This window comes from Xiphias gladius, chromosome 20 (genome assembly GCF_016859285.1).
Source record: "Xiphias gladius isolate SHS-SW01 ecotype Sanya breed wild chromosome 20, ASM1685928v1, whole genome shotgun sequence".
Lineage (NCBI taxonomy): Eukaryota > Metazoa > Chordata > Actinopteri > Istiophoriformes > Xiphiidae > Xiphias > Xiphias gladius.
This window is the reverse complement of record NC_053419.1, coordinates 12,221,155-12,242,833: the sequence shown is the minus strand read 5'-3', so window position 1 is coordinate 12,242,833 and position 21,679 is coordinate 12,221,155. Positions and strand designations below refer to the sequence as shown.

The window sequence follows — 21,679 nt, the reverse complement described above, 5'->3', positions numbered from 1 at the left end:
ATCTCCTCTGTAAACGTAATGTCTGTAAAACTCCTTTGATAGAAACCAGAACAGAATTTCCCATATAATAAACCTTATTGATGCATGTCCACATCTGTTGTTGCCTGCATGCACAATTCACTGCACTGTAACTTAAGAAAACACAAATTAAGAATCCGTCTTCATTGTTCTGCCAATATATACGTTGCATGTAGAAAAAAAAAACTGCAAGTACATAATACACAAGCAAATTGAGAGACACATTCACAAATTTGTCAACACATATGCAGCATTCAGAGGTGCACTGCAAATTCAGAAACGCTGCAAGACGCACACAATACATCAGAAGTTTCTGGGGTATCCTGATGAACATGCTAGTAAAAATAAAAGGTCAACGCTAGGTGTGTGGCCAGTCTTTCCAACAATAATGGAATTGTGCAATCTAAATGTTAAAACCCAAATAAACTCACATTGTTGGGTAATTTTCCCATGTCACTGACAAATAGTTGACAAATCTCATTAACTCTGAACTGGTCTTGGATATTTTTGGAAACTCTGCGAGGTATCCCCATCGCTGCCCATCATAGACATGGTAGGATACGTGATAGATTCATATATCTTTTTTTACATGTTTCTGGCTGTGCTCAGCTGAGTGTCTTTATATCCACTCTGATATTTCCAATCTGTCCGAGAACCTTCTCGTCTTACACCACCTCCTAAATAGTATCTCACCTCTTACTTTAATGCTTTGAAGCCTGGATCACAAGGCATCTTGGATATCTAGTGTGTGGGCATTCATTTGCAACTGGATAAAAATCAATTTTCCAGACCTCCTTGAAAGATAAGCAAGAATATTTCTCCACTCTCAGTCATCTTCAGCTCTGGTAGAATTTGGTATTTTTTTATTTCCTTAATGATCCACATTAATGAGACTGTGGCTGAGGCTGCAGAGCTTAGTGGTCTTCCTAGCAGTTTCAGTGACAGAGGGGATTTTTATAGCCCTGCAGTTTTCCACCAGCTGTGCATAATGTATGCAGTGATTGCATTTCGGTGTTTGCCACAGAGGCAATTTACACCGTGTATTGCTATGTTGGCTTATTGCTCTCTTAAAATAGGGTACAGTTTGCCACCATAAGTATTTATTTAGTCGCAGAGCTCAGCCCCACATCACATGTAGGGCAGTTGGCTATCAGGTCAAATCTAATACTGTACAGCATCCCAATATGCACAGGTGGTTGCAGGGAGAGCCAACGAATGAACTAGAGCTGCCGGCATGTTTGGGGTTCATGGGTTTGATTCCCCCCCTTACTTTTCTCAGGAAGGGAGACAAATTCATTTATAACTGCTCCAATAACAAAAATTTATCCAAGCACATTTTCTAATCTGTCTCTGACAGGGCTGGATATTGGCACCTATCTCCTGATTCAATTTTGATTTGGGTACACAAATTCAAGAATTGAGCCGTAGATTCTTGATGATTTGGTTACATAAGATAAATACCAATGTTGCGTAAAGCACTTTTCAGAATTTATCCTGGGAACTTAAGTTTCTTTTACATTCAACAAGTGAGAAACACTGTTTTTTCCTTGTAATTAAATAGTGTTAAGTGCACATTATTGGCAAACATTTTTTTTTTTTTTTTACAAATTTCATGGTTATAAAACTGTATAACAAGGATTTATTTTCTTTGGCAAATGCAAAATGACTAAAACAAGATACATGTATATTTTTTTAGGCCTACATGTGCAAAACTGAAGGTTTGCTCAATAATTCACTGTTTGTGTTGACAAGACATCAGCCTGATATCTGCAGACAGCTGGCTAGCTAGTATTAGCTCCCCAGCAGGGCCAGACTGAATAGAGTAGAATGCACACACTGTTCAGTCAACTTCCACAGCTTCATATCTCATAGCAAGTGATAATATCTCCTCAACAAATACAAACTGAGAGCTCAGTTCAATGTGCAGAGTCTTTTTTTCAGTCTATTCCTGTTGTAGGGATTTCTCTATTGAAGTGATCACTAGATTTGCTACGAGATAGCCAGAGTCAGCTAACCATCCCAAATCACGACAGTCCTGTAATTAGTCCGCATTGACTAATTATTCACGTCGCAGTTTACAGGACTGTCGTGATTCAAGGTGGCTCATGTAGCCAGCTATCATCTATGTTACTTTTTAAGTTTAAATAACGTTCTTGTTGGGAAAATTGTAATAACTCGATTTCCAAGAAATAGACATTTTACAAATCAGTCAGCCCTAACTGAATCACTTACAAGACGTAACCACTGCCTACACAAAATATTTAGCACAAATGTACGTGTTTACGAACAAAAGGCAAAAATGTAATGATCAATCTTTTTGATTTAAGATTTTTTTCTTCTTTTTTTTTTTTAATCCAGCCCTAGTATTTGACATAAGCTCTCTGTCAAATGATCAGATTCCCTACATGTTTATGGCCGTTTTTCTTCTTTCCTGGTTTGATATTCCTGTCACAGTTTGAGTCTAGTTCTCTTTATAAGGTTATTTTAGATTTGTTTTCATAATGTTTTTTTAGAGTTGTGTTTTTGGCCAGAGTTAAAGGCTGTAGTATATAGCTCTTAAAGCTTGCTGTGTTGCAAGGTAGTCTCTGTATGAGATCATGCTTGAAGCTTTCCAATAGCTTACTTCTCTCTATCTGAATAGCATGTCAGCGATACAAATGTGGGGCCATTTGGTGTGTGTGTGCGTGTGCGTGTGTGTGTGTGTGTGTGTGCGTGTGCGTGTGTGTGCGTGCGTGTGCGCGCGTGTGTGTGTGTGCGCGTGCGCTCACAAATGTTTTGTGTGGGCCATAGCAGAGCCAAGAAAACACTCTCCCTCTGAGAAACATTACTCAGGTTTGGGGCATCTCAGCCATTTTGGCTGCAGAGAAAGTTTTGCTAATGTGTCTGTTCATGTCTGACAACATTATGTCGTTTTTAGGAATATAGACATTATTATTAGGGAGAAGTAAATGGTTGATACAACATACTTTCTTAGAATTAAAAAAAATCATGTATACATAAATCACAGTGAAAGTAAAATAAATATCCTCATATCTGTAAAATGTCTTTCTTTGCAGCCTGTGAGCTATGCTGCTAATGATGATGTTGATGATTATGATGGTTTTGTTTAGTGATACTTAATTTGAAATACATAAACAGCACAATATATACATTCTGCTGTCTTCCAACTCTTGGTTCCCGATTCCCCATTGATGACATTTGATATCAACTTTTTATCTCACTTCACCTCTTATTTTCCCTTTTCCTCCTTCCTCCATTCTGCCTTTCTGCCTCTCTCTTTTTTTATCTACTATAGGTCAATGAGTGGAACAAAAATGACGAGCGCCTGCTTGCTGCTGTGGAGCATGGCGAGTTGGAGAAGGTTGCATCACTTCTCGCCAAGAAAGGTGCCAGTGCTGTAAAGCTGGACAACGAGGGCAAATCAGCGTAAGCATTCTTACTATTATCTACAAAAGAATAAATGAAAAATGGCTTTGGTACAGATTTAGCAGTCAAGGAATTTTACTTTTTTGCCCATTTGTGCTGTATATGGATTTATAAGTTTCTGTAATCAGCGCATGAATCCCAGTGGATTCAATTTCCCCATAGGGACAATAAAGTACATCAGAATCATAACATGCCTACAGCAAAAAATTATTCCTGCGGAGTAATTAATTTACAGAGCCAAGAGACGGTAAGCTACAATGGCTTCTTTTGCTTTAGCATGAGATGGTAGAGGAGGCTTTAACCAAAAAAGAAAGAAACTTTGGTTGAGATCTGCTTCTCTGACAAGGAAACAAACCATAAACCAGAGTAGAATAAAATGTACAGATTTTAGTTTGCTGCCTGGTTTAGTGATAAGTGTCAAGTAAATACAAGTGCAGCTATTTAGGAATTGTCTGGGGCTTTGCTAACACTTTAACAACAAAGGTCTGACAAGAAATAGTGTGTCTATAGTAAAATAAAAGTGTAACTTTCAGGGAAACATCCTTCAGTCTTGGCGATTTTTTTTTTTTTTTCCCTTGCACCAAAGCATTATATATATCTCTACAGGATAAGCTCAGATTCTCAAGTCTTGGGCTTATGAAGCTACTTTAATGCACCGCAGAACAATGTTAAAAATGAATGGCCGATCTAAAAATACGACAGTTTTTCTTAGTTCCTGAAAGGTTGACATTTTGCAACCATTCATTCAGCCTCCCTGACATTCAGTGTTTTGAGAGCCAGTTCATTTCTGCAGAGGCAATGCAACTCGTTGTCTCACCGTGTGAGATAGTTGATAACACAGAGGCTCAGTGTTAATATTTGACCTCTTTCTTTTTCTGTAACACAACACCCGCTGACCTCAATGTGTTGAGCAGCTCACGCAGAGCCAGGAACATCAAAACACAGGAAAAAATGTGGAGAGAAGCAAATGTGCAGATTTTCACGTGCTGAAACAAACACACAGCCTTTTTTATTCCACCAGTAGTTCACATCCTTGACCTTTTTTCCGTGTGCAACTAGGACAGAGAAACACACATACAGATGCATACTCACAGCCTTTGTAAACCATGATGAATGTGGTGGTTTGGGATCGCAATGCTCCAGTCTTTCAGAAAGCACAAAAGAGGAGTCTACAGTATCTCTATGGTGATAAAACCTGATTGAAAGGCATGTGGGCATAGTTGTGTGCGTGTTTAAGAGTGTGCGTGTTTAAGAGTGTGCGTGTTTGTGTGTGTGTGTGTGTTTGTGTGTGTGTGTGTGTGTGTGTGTGTGTGTGTGTGTGTGTGTGTGTGTGTGTGTGTGTGTGTGTGTGTGTGTGTGTGTGTGTGTGTGTGTGTGTGTGTGTGTCCTAATCACACACCAAGGGAAGGCTGGGCATGTGTAGTGTTTTTTTTCACCCTGCTCGCTGAGGTGGAAAGGGGTTGCATTGATTGCCTACTGCACACATATGCACAAAGAGACACGCAAAAGTCAAAGGGTGTTTTTTGCTTAAAGGGGGATATCAGCTTATGACATTCCTGCACACGAGGCTGTGCTTTACCTCTTACACTCAAGGCACCCAGAATTACACTGATCAGTGGAAAAGTTTAAATTCTAAAAACTGTAGTTACACTATAAAATTGTCAAGGTACTATTCTTATGTCGTCAGGGGAGCTGCTCAACACTACACCATGTTTTCTGTTATAACCCTAAAAGTCTCACAAAATCATCAGTTTCTTAATGAAAACAGATTATCTCGGGAAATACACTTATTCACTGTCATGCTGAGCGTTAGATGAGAAGATTGATATTACACTCACATCTAAATGCTATATTTGAGGCCACAGCCAGCAGCATGTTAGCTTAGTTTAGCATAAAAAGGGAAACAGCTAGCCTGGCTCTGGAGTTTTGCTTCATTTTTAATGGACATACATGAGAGTGGTATCAGTCTTCTCAATCTAACCTTGGCAAGAGAGCAAATAAGCGTACTTCCCAAAATGTTGAAAAATCAATTAATATAATGTATTTCAGTAAGATAGTGAGGGATCAATTTTCGTTATAATCCAAAGTGCCATTAGTGATGGACAGAAGCAGTTGCATTTGATAGGACGGTAAGAAAAGTGGGATTGTTTGATTGTGTGATGACTTTAGCCTCTACTGACATTTAGTGTACTGCATTTTGAGTCTGTTGTTTATTTTTCATATTTTTTTATTGTTTTGGGCTTATGTGCAGCCTTCATGTAGCAGCTACACGCGGTCAGACAGACTGCCTTTCTGTCATCCTGGCCCACGGAGCAGACCTGTCAGTCACTGATGCTGCAGGTATGTAACTCTACTGCTGATAAAAACAGTGGTGCTAGATGGAATGTGAATTTGTTTAGAATCTTCTGTATTTCTGCATAAATATGATATGATAGTATTTTTCTCAATAGATACATAAAACACTAAAATGTTTTCGTGTTACTTGGGTTATTGGTTTATTGTGTCATTGTTGTTTGGTTTTAGGACTTAATAAAAGTTCTGTAACATTTTACATCAAATTTAGGATTTATATACTTTTTAGTGTCATTTTACCTTCTAAGAGGATTTCTTGTGATCATTTTCTTTTTCATTTGATTCAGTTTGTCACTAAAATATTTGGCCTAATGAAGATCTCAACTAAAGTCTGTTTTGCTTTATGTTCAGGCTTCAATCCATTACACCTGGCTGCCAAAAACAATCACATTGAGTGCTGCAAAAAGCTCCTTCAGGTAAGATGGATAAAGTGAGGGAGGCTTTCAAAAGTAACAAATCGCGATATGTGAGTCTAAATGCTTAGGATACGAGTCATAACTCACTGGGATGATCAATAATACAACAACTGGCTGCAATATAACAAGCCATGTATTTATAATCACTGCCAGAATATGATCCCACAGCGTTGTAATGGTGTTAAAATAATCCACAGCATTTGATTGAATATAATAGGTGGGCACGATTTAAGGTTTATATTTCAAGATGTGTTATACAATAAAAAGTGCAAGAAATATGAAACAAAAAATATTTTTATGGCAGGGCATCTAGTCAGCCAGCAGGACTCCTTCTTGGACGCGTTACTTGGTGCAGCAAATAAGGATTGTGTGAAAGCAGTAGCATGAAGCGTGTGAAACCTATTCTGAATACCATTCTGAATAGTCTCACTATTCTGTTAAGATGTTTGAAACCAGACCGTTTCACTGCTTCATTTCTTCAGTCTGCTGATTGTGTGTTTTTGTGTGTGTGTGTGTTTGTGATCACACGCTGATCAGCAGATCTCAACAGGAGGACAGACGGACACACACACACACACACACACACACACACACACACACACACACACACACACACACACACACACACACACACACACACACACACACTGCTCTGATCTGCTGACCTACCTATCCCATGACAGTCTCCAGCATCTCAACAACACACACCTGCCTGGTCAAACATCCATGCAAGTCTGCTGCTACACACAACAAAATTCGTAAAGTTCTCAACACCTATTTTGCCCCTGTCCTCCACACTACTTTGTACTGCAAGGTTCTGACAAACATAAAGTATATGTCTGTCCTTGACATAAAGTTGTGCCAAATAATGACAGTTTGTTGCCAAAATGTTGTTAATTGCAAACTGTTAACTGGTTGTTTATAACAAGCAACATATAATGCTATGATTTCTAAAATTTAAAAAGCAGGTCATCGCTACTAGCAGACTATTGGGAGAAAAGAACAAAATTCCAACTACATAAACCTCTGGTGGTTAATGGATTTTGGTAATAGTTCCTCAGAAAATAAACTCTTTCTATACACACTGTTTTTCTGAAGAAATCAAAAATGGAACAATCAGCAGACAAACCATATTTTTCACTAACAATATTGCAGATACTCTCCAGCAGGAAGAAATGCAGGCACAAGATATTTTGAGTTTGAGAATTATTTGGACACATGTCTTGACACAGTTAGGCAAGGAAGGTTTTGAAAGGCATTTAGGGAAATGTAAGAATTAGTAGATGTGACAAGTTAATGGAGAGTGGCTACTAAATCGCAGAGGTTCATCACAAAACACAAACAGAAATGTACTGCATTCCACTGATATAAAAAAAACAAACTGTAAGAGTATTTAACTTTCTTTTCATAATCATTCATAATTCATGTCAACATTGATTTGCATGTCTAATATTTTTCTGTTTCCCCTCCAGAGTAAATGTCCTATCGATGCTGTAGACAGCTCAGGAAAGACTGCCCTGCATCATGCTGGTAAGTGTGTCAGTATCCGGAGAGTTAATTAAACAAAAGTGCTTTTATTGAAAGTTAGTCCGCTTAGAGAACAACGTGGGAAAAGATCTTGTGAGATTAATTTTAAGCTCTAGTTTTATTCGATGAAATCTTTGACCATATTTGGAATGAAGTGATTAAATGTGATTTCAGTCTAGTAACGTTCAATCAAAAGTATCTTTAATACTCAAACCCAACTCTACACTTACTCTGAGCGATGAGAAGATTCTCCCAGACTTGATAATTGGTTATGTTTTTCATGAGGGATCTCCCCAGATTGTGTTACAGTACTGATGTTTCAGGGCTGTATAGGTTAATCATTGGAAGTATTTATAACTTTTTCACTTTTAAAGTCAAAGCAAAGGCTTACTAGTGTCATGTCTTCCTTCAGCTACCATAAGCCTGCCTATGCTTTTTAATGAAAAGTAAAGTAGACGGTCCAATCGTGTTTGACTCATTTTATTTTTTATTTAGTTGGTCTTTTGGGAATCAGAGAGGGAGACAAATGAGGGGAAATTCTTGCCAAATTCAAACTTAGACCCAAATGGACCAAGCTGCGATCTCTGGATACCTGGGTATTTTCTTTCATTGTCTGACTGTTGTTTTGTTTTATCCTAAGCTGCCACTGGGAACATCCAGACCGTCCAGCTGCTGTGTGAACTCAAAAGTCCCGTCAACCTGAAAGATGCAGTATGTACTTTCATTATTACTTTCCCTCTTTCTTTCCCAGACTTATTTTTCCTGGCAGGATAGTAAGAGGCTCTGAAACAGAATAAAGACCACAGAAATGCTCCATTCAGTCTCATTCATATCACTTTATACCGTGTTTTTCAGAGGAATTTGTTCGAGGAAGGTAAATCACTCTTTGTGCGCTCTGGATTTTCTTTAGGATTTATCTCTCTGTATCTATGTGCTGTCAAATCTCTTGTTTCCTAAATCACATTTTTTTAAGTTTATTAAGAAAGTAGAAGTAAAGCATTGTTGTTTTGAAACCTATTAACTGCAGTTGTCTCTCAAAGCTGTAAGTCTACAATATTAAGGATCCTCATAAAATGACATTTCCTCTCCTTGTCCTTCTGTGTTCTGAGATCGATTAATATTGTTCAGAGTGTGTGCATGTGCGTGTATGTGTGTGAGATAGAGGGTCAGCGTAATGTGGGAAACTGTTCTCAAGCCGCAGACATGTGGTCTCCATTGCAGTGACGCTCCATGCCTGTGGTTTTACCCAACTGGGGTGTGTTAGCATGATATATTTTTTGTGTGTGCGTGTGTGCGTGCGTGCGTGCGTGTGTACAAAAGAGCAAGTGAGAGAAAAGAAAAGAGAAGAGAATGTGTTGCCCATTTATTTCCCTTTTTATTATCATGCCACAGCTGGGCTGTTGGAGATAAACACACATACACTCACTCACAGAGGTCTCTCAGCCTGCATATAAAGATGTTATGTTATTTTTTTATAAAAATGTAATGCAGCCTTGTTGGTTGTTTAAGCCTGTGACAAGTTATATGTTGTGGCTTTTGAAATTGGTCCATGCTACCACTTTACCACTGGCATGAAGGATTTTAAAGCTAAACAAAAAGGTTTCTGAAGTCCTTGTACAATCACAGAAGGCCCCACAACACGTTTGGATTCTTTTTTCCCCCTATGTAGCCTTTTTAAAATTTTTTCCTAATCAATCCAACAATTGTTAAGCAAAAAGGTTCCGCCTCAGTGCTTTTAGGAACCTGTCAATGGCATGGGCAAATGATACACATTTCACTCATAACATGTCAACAAAATTTTGATGTATGTGTTCTATACATTAATCATATTGTCACAACACTGTTTTCTGTTAACATACAGGCAAAATCTGATATCAGTTTAATTCAGCAGCATTTACTTTTCCAGCCATAATTGTGTGTGTGTGTGTGTGTGTGTGTGTGTGTGTGTGTGTGTGTGTGTGCGTGTGCGTGTGTGTGTGCGTGTGCATGTGGGTGGGTGATTTGAGCTGCTGTGTCTGCTGTAAGTGGACATATAGACTGAGAACCTCAAAGTTGTCTGGAACATATCGCTGTTTCTGCGCTGAGTTGAACATGCCAGCTTGTTAGCCTCAGGCATACGTCATGGCTGAAGCATACAGCATATCTATATCTGATCTATATTTGACCTCAGTAAACACTCACAGAGATACTGCACGAAACAGAGGAACATTTACCGGTTCTCACATATGTCAGACAAAGAATGTTTATAGAAAATCAAGTGAATGTAAACCTAAAGTCTGCTCAGAGACATTGGTACTATGTAGTATAAAAGCTTCCTTATGTTTGCTGTTGGAAAGAAATAGATTTCTCTGTTACTTAAAGGGAACTCGGCCTTGATATAATTCACAGACCTGGTAATTCTTTAACCACCTTTGTTTGAGTTGGTCGAAAACTCTTAAGAGGACTTCAAAAGGGCAGTGGTGGAATGTGGCTAAGTACATTTACTCGAGTACTGTACTTAAGTGCAAATTTGAGGTACTTGTACAAATTGTGAGTATTTTCATTTTGTTACACTTTATGCTTGTACTCCACTACATTTCAGAGGGAATTATTGTATTATTTACTCCACTAAATTTATTTGGCATCTCGAGTTACTAGTTACTTTACATATGAACATTTTACATACAAACCATATCATATGATTAACTTCTTTTTAACTTCTCAACTTTTCCTCTTAAATGATTAAATTGAACAATCGGATCACTTTCAACTCATTGGACACATGAAATATGTGGTGAAGGGTCACTCATAGACATTTCCTTCTTCATTGCTAAAAAAAAAGGTTGGGAACCACTGGTTTATAGTATCTCTACCCCCACTGCTTCAACTGCAGCACATACTGCACAGTGATGAAGAATTAGCACACTTGTTTGGGCACAATGACCACTTCCATCATTGCTTGCCCCGTTTCAGCTCTACTCAGGCTTTAGGCTGTTTGGCAATCTGGCTTTAAACAATTGGCAGGATAGTAGCTAGTTGTAAACATAACTTAAGTAACACGTGCAAACAAACAAGTATTAATACACCTGTGCACCCACACACATCCACACAGGCACTGAATCTATTACCCTGAGAAGAAAAATAGTGTCTGTCATTTAGATTCCAGAGAAGAAACAGTTCAGTAGAAACACAGACTGAGCAGAGCAGACACAGGACTGTTAAAGTCTTTAGCAGAGCTCGAAGGAACCCACAACATAGTTTTGTTCTTTGCGGGTATGGAAGCAGCAGCCTTGTAATACAAAACATAAAGCTATGCTGACACACTTACTGTTTCTTGACATTCTTTTGCTTTTTCCAGTTTGACAGAGCTTCTGGGGTTTTTTTGTTTTGTTTTTTTACTTATTGTTTCACTAAATGAGCTGTGGAAATGTCTGTTCATACAGTTTAATACTGAGGTCCTTATCTGTTGTTTTTTGTTTGTACTGTGTTGACTTATTGTGTTGAAAAACTATGCATTCAAACCTCAATGTTGAGCCACAGTTGAGCCTTCCAGCCAGCAGCTCCTCCCAGGCCGTACACCGCCCTCAACAATCCCAGCCAATCAAATTTTTAGGTTGAATTTAGGTAATAGATGGTTAAGGGTTAGGTTAAGGGCCATGCTTGGGGTTAGGATCTGTCAATCCTGGTGAGAAATGTGGGATGTCTACGTTGCATAAAATACTGCCCCAGTTGCCCAGCTCAAGGCAATAAACTCTTCTGAACCCATTCATTTAAAACTGTAAATATATCATTTTTGGGATTTTCCCTTGCTCATATTTCTCTGATCCTAAGACGTACGTAACTCTGCAAAGTGGAACAACTTTGGCTTTTCTGTTTACAGTAGGAGACATTCAGTCCTTTTTCACATGTATCTGAGACTTCTCTCACCACGCAGACACTTACCATAGTCCATGTCTGGGCTCACGTCCTGATGTCACACAAGATAAATTATGTATGTATGTCTGTGTGTGCTCCTATCAATCTGTGGGTGTGTGTGGTCCCTCCATAAGATGATCTCAGTCATATCTAATGCTTATAATGACTGTCTGTTTGTCTCAAAGGATGGACTCACCTGCCTGCTGTTGTCAGCCAAACACGGTCATGCTGAAGTATGCAGCACTTTGCTGGACTGTGGTGCTGAAATCAACGCTTCTGACAACAGTGGCAGGTACGAACGCAGTAAAGATACAAAATTCAGGAATGACACATGTAAGAGTAGTGATGACTGAGTAAAGACACTTGGATGTTGGAGGATGTTGCACTGATGATCAATATTTTTGCTTTTGTGTCATAGGACAGCCTTGATGCTGGCCAGCGAGTTCAACACAGTGTCTGTTGTTGAAGTCTTGGTTCACCGAGGAGCAGATCTGTCAGCTGTGGATTCACAAGGCCATGATGTCCTATACTATGCCAAGCTGTTGGGCAACTCAGAAGTCAAAACTGCCCTCACAGCAGCCCTGAACAAACAGCAGATTTCAGGTGCGAGTTACTCAAGGACATTGTATTGACCCACATTCATTCCCTAGAGACCTGACCATGACCACAGCATGCCTAAACCTAACCCTAACCTTAAAACACAAAGACTTAACCTCCCAACAGGAGTTTAGTCCCCTTTATGTGACTGTTTAAACTGATCTTTGCCTCTACATCATAATACAAATACAAATACAAACACAGGTAGAGATTCATACTGCTATGGTTTCAATGCAGTCAACACTGCCATCTGGAGGACTTCTCGTGTTATTATGACTGGTTTTACTATTAGTATTTTTATTATTTTTTACATTTACTGTGTTTGCCATTCTCTCTGAACGAGATGTTAATGTTTTAAAGAAAAGGCTAAAGTTTCTTTTGATAAAATTTTTTCTTTTGGTGTGCTGTCCATTTTTGATGTTCTTCCTATCTCCTTTGACAGATACAAAGTCTCTTAAAAGTCCCCAGGTAAGATATTTTCAGTAATTTTTGAGATTCTCACAAACAGGCAGTCAAAGTTAAAAGAATATCTAAGTTCTCAAACCAATCATTTATTAACAAGAAAATGCACTCAGTAGAGTGCAGACCTCCACCAAGGTCAATGTCAAAGAACATACTTTTTAAGCTTAGCTTAAGCTAAGTGATTTTTTCAGAGGAAAAAATTTAAATTCATAGTAAATGATCCAAATCAGCCCCAAAACTTACGTGGGTCTACCCTGGCCCATGCCCCATCCCCCCACCAAGTTCAGTGCAAACAGATTCATTAGTTTGTACGTAATCCTGCAGATAAATAAACAGAAAAACAGACATGGCAGGTCACATAACCGCTTTGGCGGAAGTAATAACAAGTCTTAATGGGTTTTAGTACCACAAAGTAAATCATGAGGAAGAGCTAAAAAGGAGCAACAAAAGCAGAATTTTGTCTATAATTTCTGGTGTGTAGCTACATCTCATGGATAGTAGTTTAGTGTCAACTTCTGTAATGTGTCAATATTAAATTTTTCAGCTTGTAAAAAATATTTTAGTTGCCATTTTTCAGAAAAACAAAACTTGAATCTTACTGTAGGACTTGATTGACAATCCTTTTACTAACAAGCACTGAATCCCACCTTTCTTTTTCTCTCTTTTCGTTACCTCTTTATTCTTTCTCCTTTGCTGGCTCTTCAGCATGATCAAGTAGCTAAGCTAAGTGATGAACGGATCACAACTCCCAAAAAACGAAAAGCACCTCCACCTCCTATTAGCCCACTGCAGGTAAATGCATGTCTCTCCGTGTATTTGTCTGCTTGTATCAATATGCCACTCTTTACATTAATGCATGTCTGCAGTATTTTCATAAAATGAGTAGTCTGACTTTTGTTTGTCTATTTACATATTACCTGTAATATTTTTGTTTTCTCGGTCAGTCTTTTCTCACCTGATATCACTTTGTTGTTTGTCAAAGTATAACAAAGTATTCAATTCATGTAATATGTTCATTTAATTTTTATACTAATCTGTCTTTTTTTTTCCCAGAGATTATGATTTTAAAAATGTACTTAATACAAAGATCTAGGGCAGTAATGACTAATTTTGTAACTTAACTGTTGTAAAAGGATACTAACGTTTAATTTTAAATTTTTTGCTTGTGTTTCTGTACCAACAGATTATAAACCTAATGCACTCACTGGCTTTTAGCACTGCAAACAACTGTTTGTTTATAAAAATAAAAAAAAATCTGAAGTTTGTTTTATTTTTGTATTTTTCCAACCAGAACATGACAATGGTTTATGAGGATAACAAATCCAAAAACTGACTAAGCTAAAACTAATCAACTTTGTCCTCCTTCAGAGCTCTGGACCCTCCTCTCCTTCACTCATTACCTCTACTGGGACCCCTGCATCTGACAAAAGTGACACTCCCAAGAGATTCAACTACAAGGTAATATAAACAGCAATCAACATATAAAATATAATTACTTGAATAAGAAGCAGGGGCATTTAAAAACGACAGATGTGCAGCACAGATTTTATTCCATAAGATGATGTTTCTGCAATTATCCACCCTCTTCAGAGCTTAAGAGTCTTTTTTTTCTCAGACATCCAGATGGCTAATATTATCAAAGGAAAAGATACAAGATGAGTAAATATACAGCTACTTAATATATTAAACAAAATATTCAGTAATCCCCAAACTTAAAGTAAATGGCTTCAAGCCTGTATCAGTGGTAGTACAAAAGGAATAATGAGACTCACAGGATCCATAAAAATAGATAGAGCATATTATGGGATAATTTCAGTTTGTATATGTAAAGGTCCACAAGGGCAATGATGATGTGTAAATACATAATTAAATATGGTACATTTATAAGTAGGTCAGTCTACTTTCTCCTCCTTCTCTTTCCTTTACTTTCTCTTCCTTCTCCTTGCCCACCTTGTGCTCTTCTCCCCTCCCCTTCCTCTTTCCTTCCACCCTTCACCTCTCTCTCCTCCCCTTTCTCATTTCAAAGGAGGATGAGGTTAGAGGAACGGTGCTGAAAGAAGAGGTTGAGAAGCTCCATGAGGAGAGAAACATGTTGCTGGAAACAATCGAAGACCTGAAGCAGACCGTGGAGCAGACAGTGACTGGTCCTGAGCTGGATACAAAGGTAATATATAACAAAGAAATTCTATAGTGATGTGCTTCCATTACATATGAGCAAATTTTAAAACAGATGTGATGACAAGAACAGCAGACCTGAGAGTAAATGATGTCAGACTTTTAGTTTGAAAGAAGACCATTAAAACACATTGTTGAGTACAGCACATACAGCGAATATATTTATTGGAGTATAAACATATTGTAAATGGAAAACAGATATTGTAAATCTACCCAATCCAACTAAAATGTTCTTCCCAACTGGAGGAGAAGTACTTTTATTCAAACATTTTTGAGTTGGATATAGCCAGATATTTCACATGGTGGCTATTTGGATATTTAATTCACTTTTTTCCATGTCTTGCAGTTTACTAAAAGTCTTTCTGGTTGTTAAAATCTTCAATTAAGTCTATTTCTCTAAGATCAGCACTATACTCAGACACCAGACAACTGCTGAACTTTTTCACCTTAGCATTCTTGAAGGAGGTCTAACCTAAGCTTTCGACGTGTCACAACTCGTTTTGTTTTTCAGTAGGTAACTAGTGGTCCTTAACGTTGCTTTGATGCCTCTCTGTGTGCCTCTGCATGTAATATATGTGTTGTATGTATTGACAGGTTGAGCACAATTTTACAGCATCTGCAGCTCTGGTTTCTACCCTGCAAGCCAAGATTACCACTCTTACTTTGGAGAACCAGCAACTTGCAAGCAAACTTAAGGTATATAACCCCTTCATTCATGTTTGAGTTAAACCATAAACAAATGAATGAACATGCCTCAAAGTAAGGGTAATACACTGTATACTATTTTATATCAAGCAAAACAACTGCTGCACATTCTTCATGTGAGAGGCTAAAAACTGAAACTATAACCAAAAAACCCACACACATCCTAAAATAACATACAAGCACTAAAATTAAAGGATATGTTGATATTTTTTCAAGTCTGTCTTAAAACATTACTCACGCCCATGAGTACATTGAAATAGTTATACTGGCTTTGAAGAAATCCTCTGCTAATGATACTCCAATGTAAGGAAAGGATGAGGGACAAAATCCATGGCCAGTATGGACAGAACAACTACAGCAACCCAAAACTCTTTCAATGTATATATGGGCAGATTAGCGTCGCTTAAGGTCAACCTGAAAAAATGTGAACCTGTCTGTTAAAGTGTTTAATGTATAACCTATAATTAGACCAATAAAATGTGAAGGGTAAGAACTAATGATTACTTTCATTGTCAATTAACCTGGTAATCAAAGAAAAAGAAAATAAATATTATTTTCTCACTGAATCGCTTCGTCAATAAAATGTCAGAAAATTGTGGGGGAAAGTGCCCTTTAAATTTCTCTTGTTTTATTCTACTAACGGTCCAAAACCCAAAGACATTAAGTGTACGATCATATATGACAAATATACACCATTCTTTCTTGAAAAATGACAAAAACAATTAATCAGTCATCAGAATAGTTGCAGATTAATTTTCTTTCGATCAGTTAATTGTTGTACCTCTAAACATCTGTAATGAAAAGAAAAAAGAAATAGAATCAGAAGCTTGGGTGTACCATGATAATATTTAACTTAAAAAAATTCACATTAACAAATGATGGACGTAAAGGTGTAAAATAAATGACCCAACTTTCCCATTTTTTCACAAACTAAGCCTAATCCATTATAAATAATTTCAACCCAGTCATACATTGAGGGTTTATTCAGATTGGCACATCTTTCCTATTTCTGTTGTATAAGCAGTAAATTCCCTTTTGTTTGTAGAACTCCCCTTTAATGTTTATGAGTGGCTTTATATTTCCAATTTGAATGAGAAGCCTCTATAAAAACACTTAGCAAGTCACTTATTTTTAAAATAATGTTTTTATCCCTTAACTTCAGTCTTATCTCTTCTCACTTTGCACCCTCACTTCATAGAAACATCCATCCCTCCAAGGAAACGAAGACCTGAAGGAGACCAGTCGTCCGAACAGCATGGCCTCCAATTCTTCCTTCCACTCCACCCAGGATGAGTTTGATTTACTGCCACCAGTCCCCTCCACTACCCAAGTGGAAAGGGAGGATGGTTCAGTAGGTGTTTCTGTCAGACGGGAGGAAGAAGAGAGTGAGGGAGGGAGAGGAGGGAGCAAAGAGGAGATCAGGCTTTTGAGACAGGCATTAGAGAGCGTTCAGATGAAACTGCTCGAAACCAGGAAGGAAAACCGCTCACTTCAGGCTCAGCTGAAACCTGAGAGAGGCAGAGAAAGAGAAGAGGATGAAGGAGTGAGGGAGAAGGGAAGAGAGGAAGAGTTGGTGGAGAGTCTAGCAGAGCTGCAGGCGAAGCTGACAGACACTCAGGAGAGGTACCACCAAGCTGTGGAGGAGGTTGAAGAGCTGAGAGCAAAGATGGGAAGAGAAGAAGGTGAGCTGCTGGAGGAAGAGGAGTTCCAGAGAGGTATATCATCCACACTTGAACATGAAGTAAAACAGCTGAAGGCTCAGCTCATCCAATCGGGATCTGAACAAGAGAAAGCAGCTCAACGAATTGGACAGCTGGAGGAGGCACTGAGGAGAACAGAGGAGGAAAGACAGAGCGTAAAGGAGAAGGAACAGAGGAGTGCAAAGACTGAGGGGCTGTACAAGGAGGCACAGGAAGAGATTAGGATGCTCCAGGTGGATATAGGCCTCTTGTTCTTCTCTCAGAATTTCTGTATGACTGAATATACAGAAAAGCACAAATGAAATAGCTAAACGTTTTTTAACTATTCCTTCAACATTTTGTCCAGTCATTTAATCATTCTTTCACTCTTTTAGTCTAATTACATCACTTACTACTTTAATTCAATGACTTTTTTACCATAATCTTTAATCTTTCCTTTCATTTCATTAATTTCTATTTCCATTTATTCCTTCCTTGTTTAGGAGGCTCTGAGGGGCACAGTGCCTGTTGAGGCCGCAGCCAAAGACTTTGAAGAAATGAAGGCTGAGCTAAACGAGGTAATTGTTGGGCTGCAGCGTCGCTTGCTGGAACTCTCACACTCCTACAGCGAAACCAAGAATCAGCTAAGTGCTGCTCAGAAACAGCTGGCTGAGGCCCGAGCTGAGAGCAGTGCTCCATCATCTCCCTCTTTGGAACAACAACAGCAGCAAATCCAGGTGCTAAACAGCAGGGTGGAGGAGCTGCAGACTTTGCTAGTTGACACAGAGAAGAAGTATTCGGCTGCTCAGGAGGAGATTTCAGCGCTGAGGCAGGAGGCAGAGGCTCAGGCACAGAGCTCTGTGGCCCTTGCCGATCACACACAGGTGATGTCATCTCTGGGAAATGCCATCAAAGAGTTGGAAAGCCAGTCAGAAGCCCTGAAAGAGCAACTACACCAGAAGACCTTGCAGGTGGAGGCTCTTCAGAACAGGTGAGGAGAGAATACTGATTTCACGTGTGTGTGTGTGGGTGTGTGTGTGGGCTAAAAGGTGATGAGTATGAAGATTGTTTCTCATATTGTAGTGGTAGGCTGATCAAGTTGACTGTGCATCTGAACATTGTGATCAGTAGTCAAACTACTTTGCCAGCCTTGCAAATTTTTTATTTTTATATTTATTTATTTTTTTGTCTGCTTGAAAAAAATGCACTCCAATATTATCTGTTTGCGTGTGTCACCATGTGGTTCTGGTGCTGCTTTCATGAAAAGACCGATGGCAGAAAAAGATGTCAACCCAGATGATTCAGTCTCCCGTCCGGAGCATGAGACCATGCGAGAGCAGCTAGAGGGTGAAGTGAACCACCTGACGCAGCTCCTCCAGGGGGCCCTCAGGAAACAGGATGAGATGGCTCTGGAGGCTGCTGATGCCTGGCAGAAGGTGAGAAGAAAGAGGAGCCTAGGGGAAAATCGAAGGAGGGAAAAAAGTTGGAGAACAAATTTTTTAAATATTAATAATCAAATCACTAAATCCATGTATTTCCCAATACTTACCTAAGCACCTTTTTATCCATTCATCAGGCACGGGAAAATCGTGCAGAGCGGGAAGCCCTGCAGGAGCTAGTGATGTCGAGGGAGAAGGAGAACCAGACGCTGTCCTCCAGGCTGGCTGAGGCCCAGGACGCTGTGTGTCAGCTCAAACAGCTGGTGGAGAACCACGTCGCCTCTGAAAGAGAAAAGAACAAGAGGGTCGGTAGTAATCTGGTAGCTCCTGCAGAAGTACCATCACTACTGTAGTACTTGACACTTCGGTGGTGTCTGTCTGACAGTGCACTTACTTTACAACCTAAACTGAGACATAACTACATTCAGTCTAATCATGTTGTTTCTCTATTATCATAGCATCTTAGAAATGTAAAGGAAATGGATCTCTTTAAAGTTCATTCACCACATGTTTTATGTTATTCGCCCTCAGATAGATGACCTGTCACGGGAGGTGGGGAAGCTAAAGGATGCCTTAAACAGCCTGTCACAGCTCTCTTACAGCGCCAGTTCCCCCTCCAAGAGACAGCAGCAAAACCAGCAGCTGGAGACGATGCAGCAACAAATCAAACAATTGCAGTACCAGCTCGCGGTATGCTTTGTTCAACTTATTTTAAAGCAGAACACAAGAATTCTCGTTTTGAGACCCAAGAGAGTGTACTTTGAATACTTAAATGTGATTCCTGAATGCTACCTGTAGTATACTAGTATACTGAAGAAATTTGTAATTAGCTCGCCTTTTCTTTGTAGGAGTCAAAGAAGCAGCACCATGACATAGTGTCAGTCTATAGGATGCACCTCCTTTATGCTGTCCAGGTAAATTCATCCATTACTTTGTCTAAAGCTTGCAAGTTAAGTTTTCAACTTAAATTTTAAAGGAATGGTTCACCCAAAGTATGAAAAAAACATGCTCTCACTTACTAGTTGTGGTATCTAGCCATGCAGACAGTTTTGGTTTTATTTTCCAAGATTTTTAAACATCAATCCCTTAACAGTTCTGCCTCCATCCCAAAAAAATGGCGGTTAATAGAATAGTGTTTGAGCCAATCACAAGTCTAAAAAATAATTTTTTTATATATTCTGCATCATATGTGATCATTTCTTTAGTAAAAAGTAGTTCCACTGAAACCTGTTCAGTGAGGGCAGTTGTATTCTGGTGATCTGTCCCTTTTAAATCACGTCGCATTGTGTTTCGCTTACTGTAAACTGAAATGAGCCGACATATGTATTTTATTTTTAGTTAGTTAAGTTAACTGAACCCGTGCTGTGCGCCCTCAGGGTCAGATGGACGAGGATGTCCAGAAAGCCTTGAAGCAGATCCTGATGATGTGCAAGATGCCAAGCCAAGCCAAGGAGGCCTGCTGAGACACAAAGAGCCTGGTTTCCCAAGAGCATGTCGTGACTGAAGTTGTAGTGAACTGCTGCTGTCAGCTGCATCTGTCACCACATGTCCTCCCGTCCGAATTCACACGTTGCTTGTGCCGATAACAAGCAAGGCCAACACATGGTGCCTCTGGATAAACCTTGAGTATTTGTAAATGAGAAATAGGTTTACAATTATATATGTTCATTGCCTTTGCTTTTGTCATTTTGACCCATTAAGATCTAAAATGTCATCAATCATATGATAGAAGATGTTTTTGGGAAACCCCAGCCCAGCTTTCAGATACTGTACATCAGCCAACTGACCATTCAGATGAATGTAGGAGCAAGGGGGTTATCTTTTGTGTACTAGCCAAACATATATGTTCACATAAACACTACACTGACAATGTGCAGTAACTTTAAATCACATGCAGTTGCACAAGTGTGAAAATGCAAACATACAGTGTGTGTGTGCACTCAGACATTAACATACATGTATGCGCACGAAGTTTGATATGGTTTGTTTCTGTTACAACGTTGGCTTACAGAAAGAAAAGACTCAGTTGGCGCAGTTGTTAATAGTATCTATTTTTGTGATAAAACAGTGTTAGTCAATTTTACTTGTCTAAATGTTTCATGGTTGTCCACAATGTCCTGATACCATCTAAATTATTTGTGCCCTGATAACAATGCATGTGACTTTGCTCAGCGCCAGCCCAAATCACACAAATGTGTTTTTTTGCCGCACTTCTATGAAGAAAAGCATGATACTGTTTGTATTGCTATTTTCCTATTAGCACAAAAAATTATAAAAATGTATTTTACTGAATTGTATTGCTTTGTCATGTTTTCTAAGTTACTGTACTTAAATGAAGAGGTTTGATAGCTGTATTTCTAATGGCATTGTTTTGTGTCTATGTGTGTGTTTTGTGTGAATGAGATGCTTTTTCCTCCAATATAACATCGCACTATGTGATCTAGTGACACGTGAATTACTTTCATTTCTTGTTTGTATTCATATTTTACATATTAGGGGTTGACCATAACTGTTTACTGTAATCATAAAACAAAACATTTCAGTTGTAACAAATACCCAACAGTATGCGCTCAATATTTTTGTCTTTATGACTCAGAGGATAGATAGGAGGCAAGATTTTTAGTTCTTACATTTCCTCTCCTCTTTTTTGCGTTGAAGTCTTTTGGTTTTTTCCTTACTTGAAAAGCATGCAAAAAAGGCATGAAAGCAAAAGGTTGAGTTTTGCATAACATTTGTTCTGTCTTGTGTCATGTGCCTGCACTTAGTAATCAGACAGTATTTTTGCACCTCTGCAGTACTTACAACATTAATTACCATCAGTATCAGTTATTCTCAGTTGTTATGGATGCAAGTTTCACCGGGCCTCCTCATCCTATTCATTTTGTTCGTTTGTTTTTGTCTTTTTGTTTGCGATCTCGTTCAGTGTTCGCTTGTAGGTACGGATGTACACTGTACAGTGTTTGAGAATATGTTTTGGCTGATTTCTTTG

General features: G+C 38.8%; 1 protein-coding gene across 1 annotated transcript in view; it reads left to right on the top strand.

Annotated features, from left to right (window-relative positions):
• Positions 1–20,982, top strand: part of rai14 (retinoic acid induced 14) — a 39,525-nt gene extending 18,543 nt beyond the window's left edge. The window contains exons 3-21 of the mRNA XM_040157685.1: positions 3,314–3,444; positions 5,696–5,784; positions 6,148–6,212; positions 7,685–7,742; positions 8,380–8,450; positions 11,819–11,925; positions 12,052–12,236; positions 12,673–12,698; positions 13,398–13,484; positions 14,061–14,150; positions 14,719–14,856; positions 15,462–15,563; positions 16,771–17,505; positions 17,755–18,242; positions 18,519–18,687; positions 18,828–18,995; positions 19,222–19,380; positions 19,539–19,604; positions 20,067–20,982. Coding sequence (XP_040013619.1) covers positions 3,314–3,444; positions 5,696–5,784; positions 6,148–6,212; positions 7,685–7,742; positions 8,380–8,450; positions 11,819–11,925; positions 12,052–12,236; positions 12,673–12,698; positions 13,398–13,484; positions 14,061–14,150; positions 14,719–14,856; positions 15,462–15,563; positions 16,771–17,505; positions 17,755–18,242; positions 18,519–18,687; positions 18,828–18,995; positions 19,222–19,380; positions 19,539–19,604; positions 20,067–20,153 — 3,021 coding nt within the window. The 3' untranslated portion in view covers positions 20,154–20,982. The remainder of the gene's footprint in view (positions 1–3,313; positions 3,445–5,695; positions 5,785–6,147; positions 6,213–7,684; positions 7,743–8,379; positions 8,451–11,818; positions 11,926–12,051; positions 12,237–12,672; positions 12,699–13,397; positions 13,485–14,060; positions 14,151–14,718; positions 14,857–15,461; positions 15,564–16,770; positions 17,506–17,754; positions 18,243–18,518; positions 18,688–18,827; positions 18,996–19,221; positions 19,381–19,538; positions 19,605–20,066) is intronic.
• Positions 20,983–21,679: the final 697 nt, after the last annotated feature.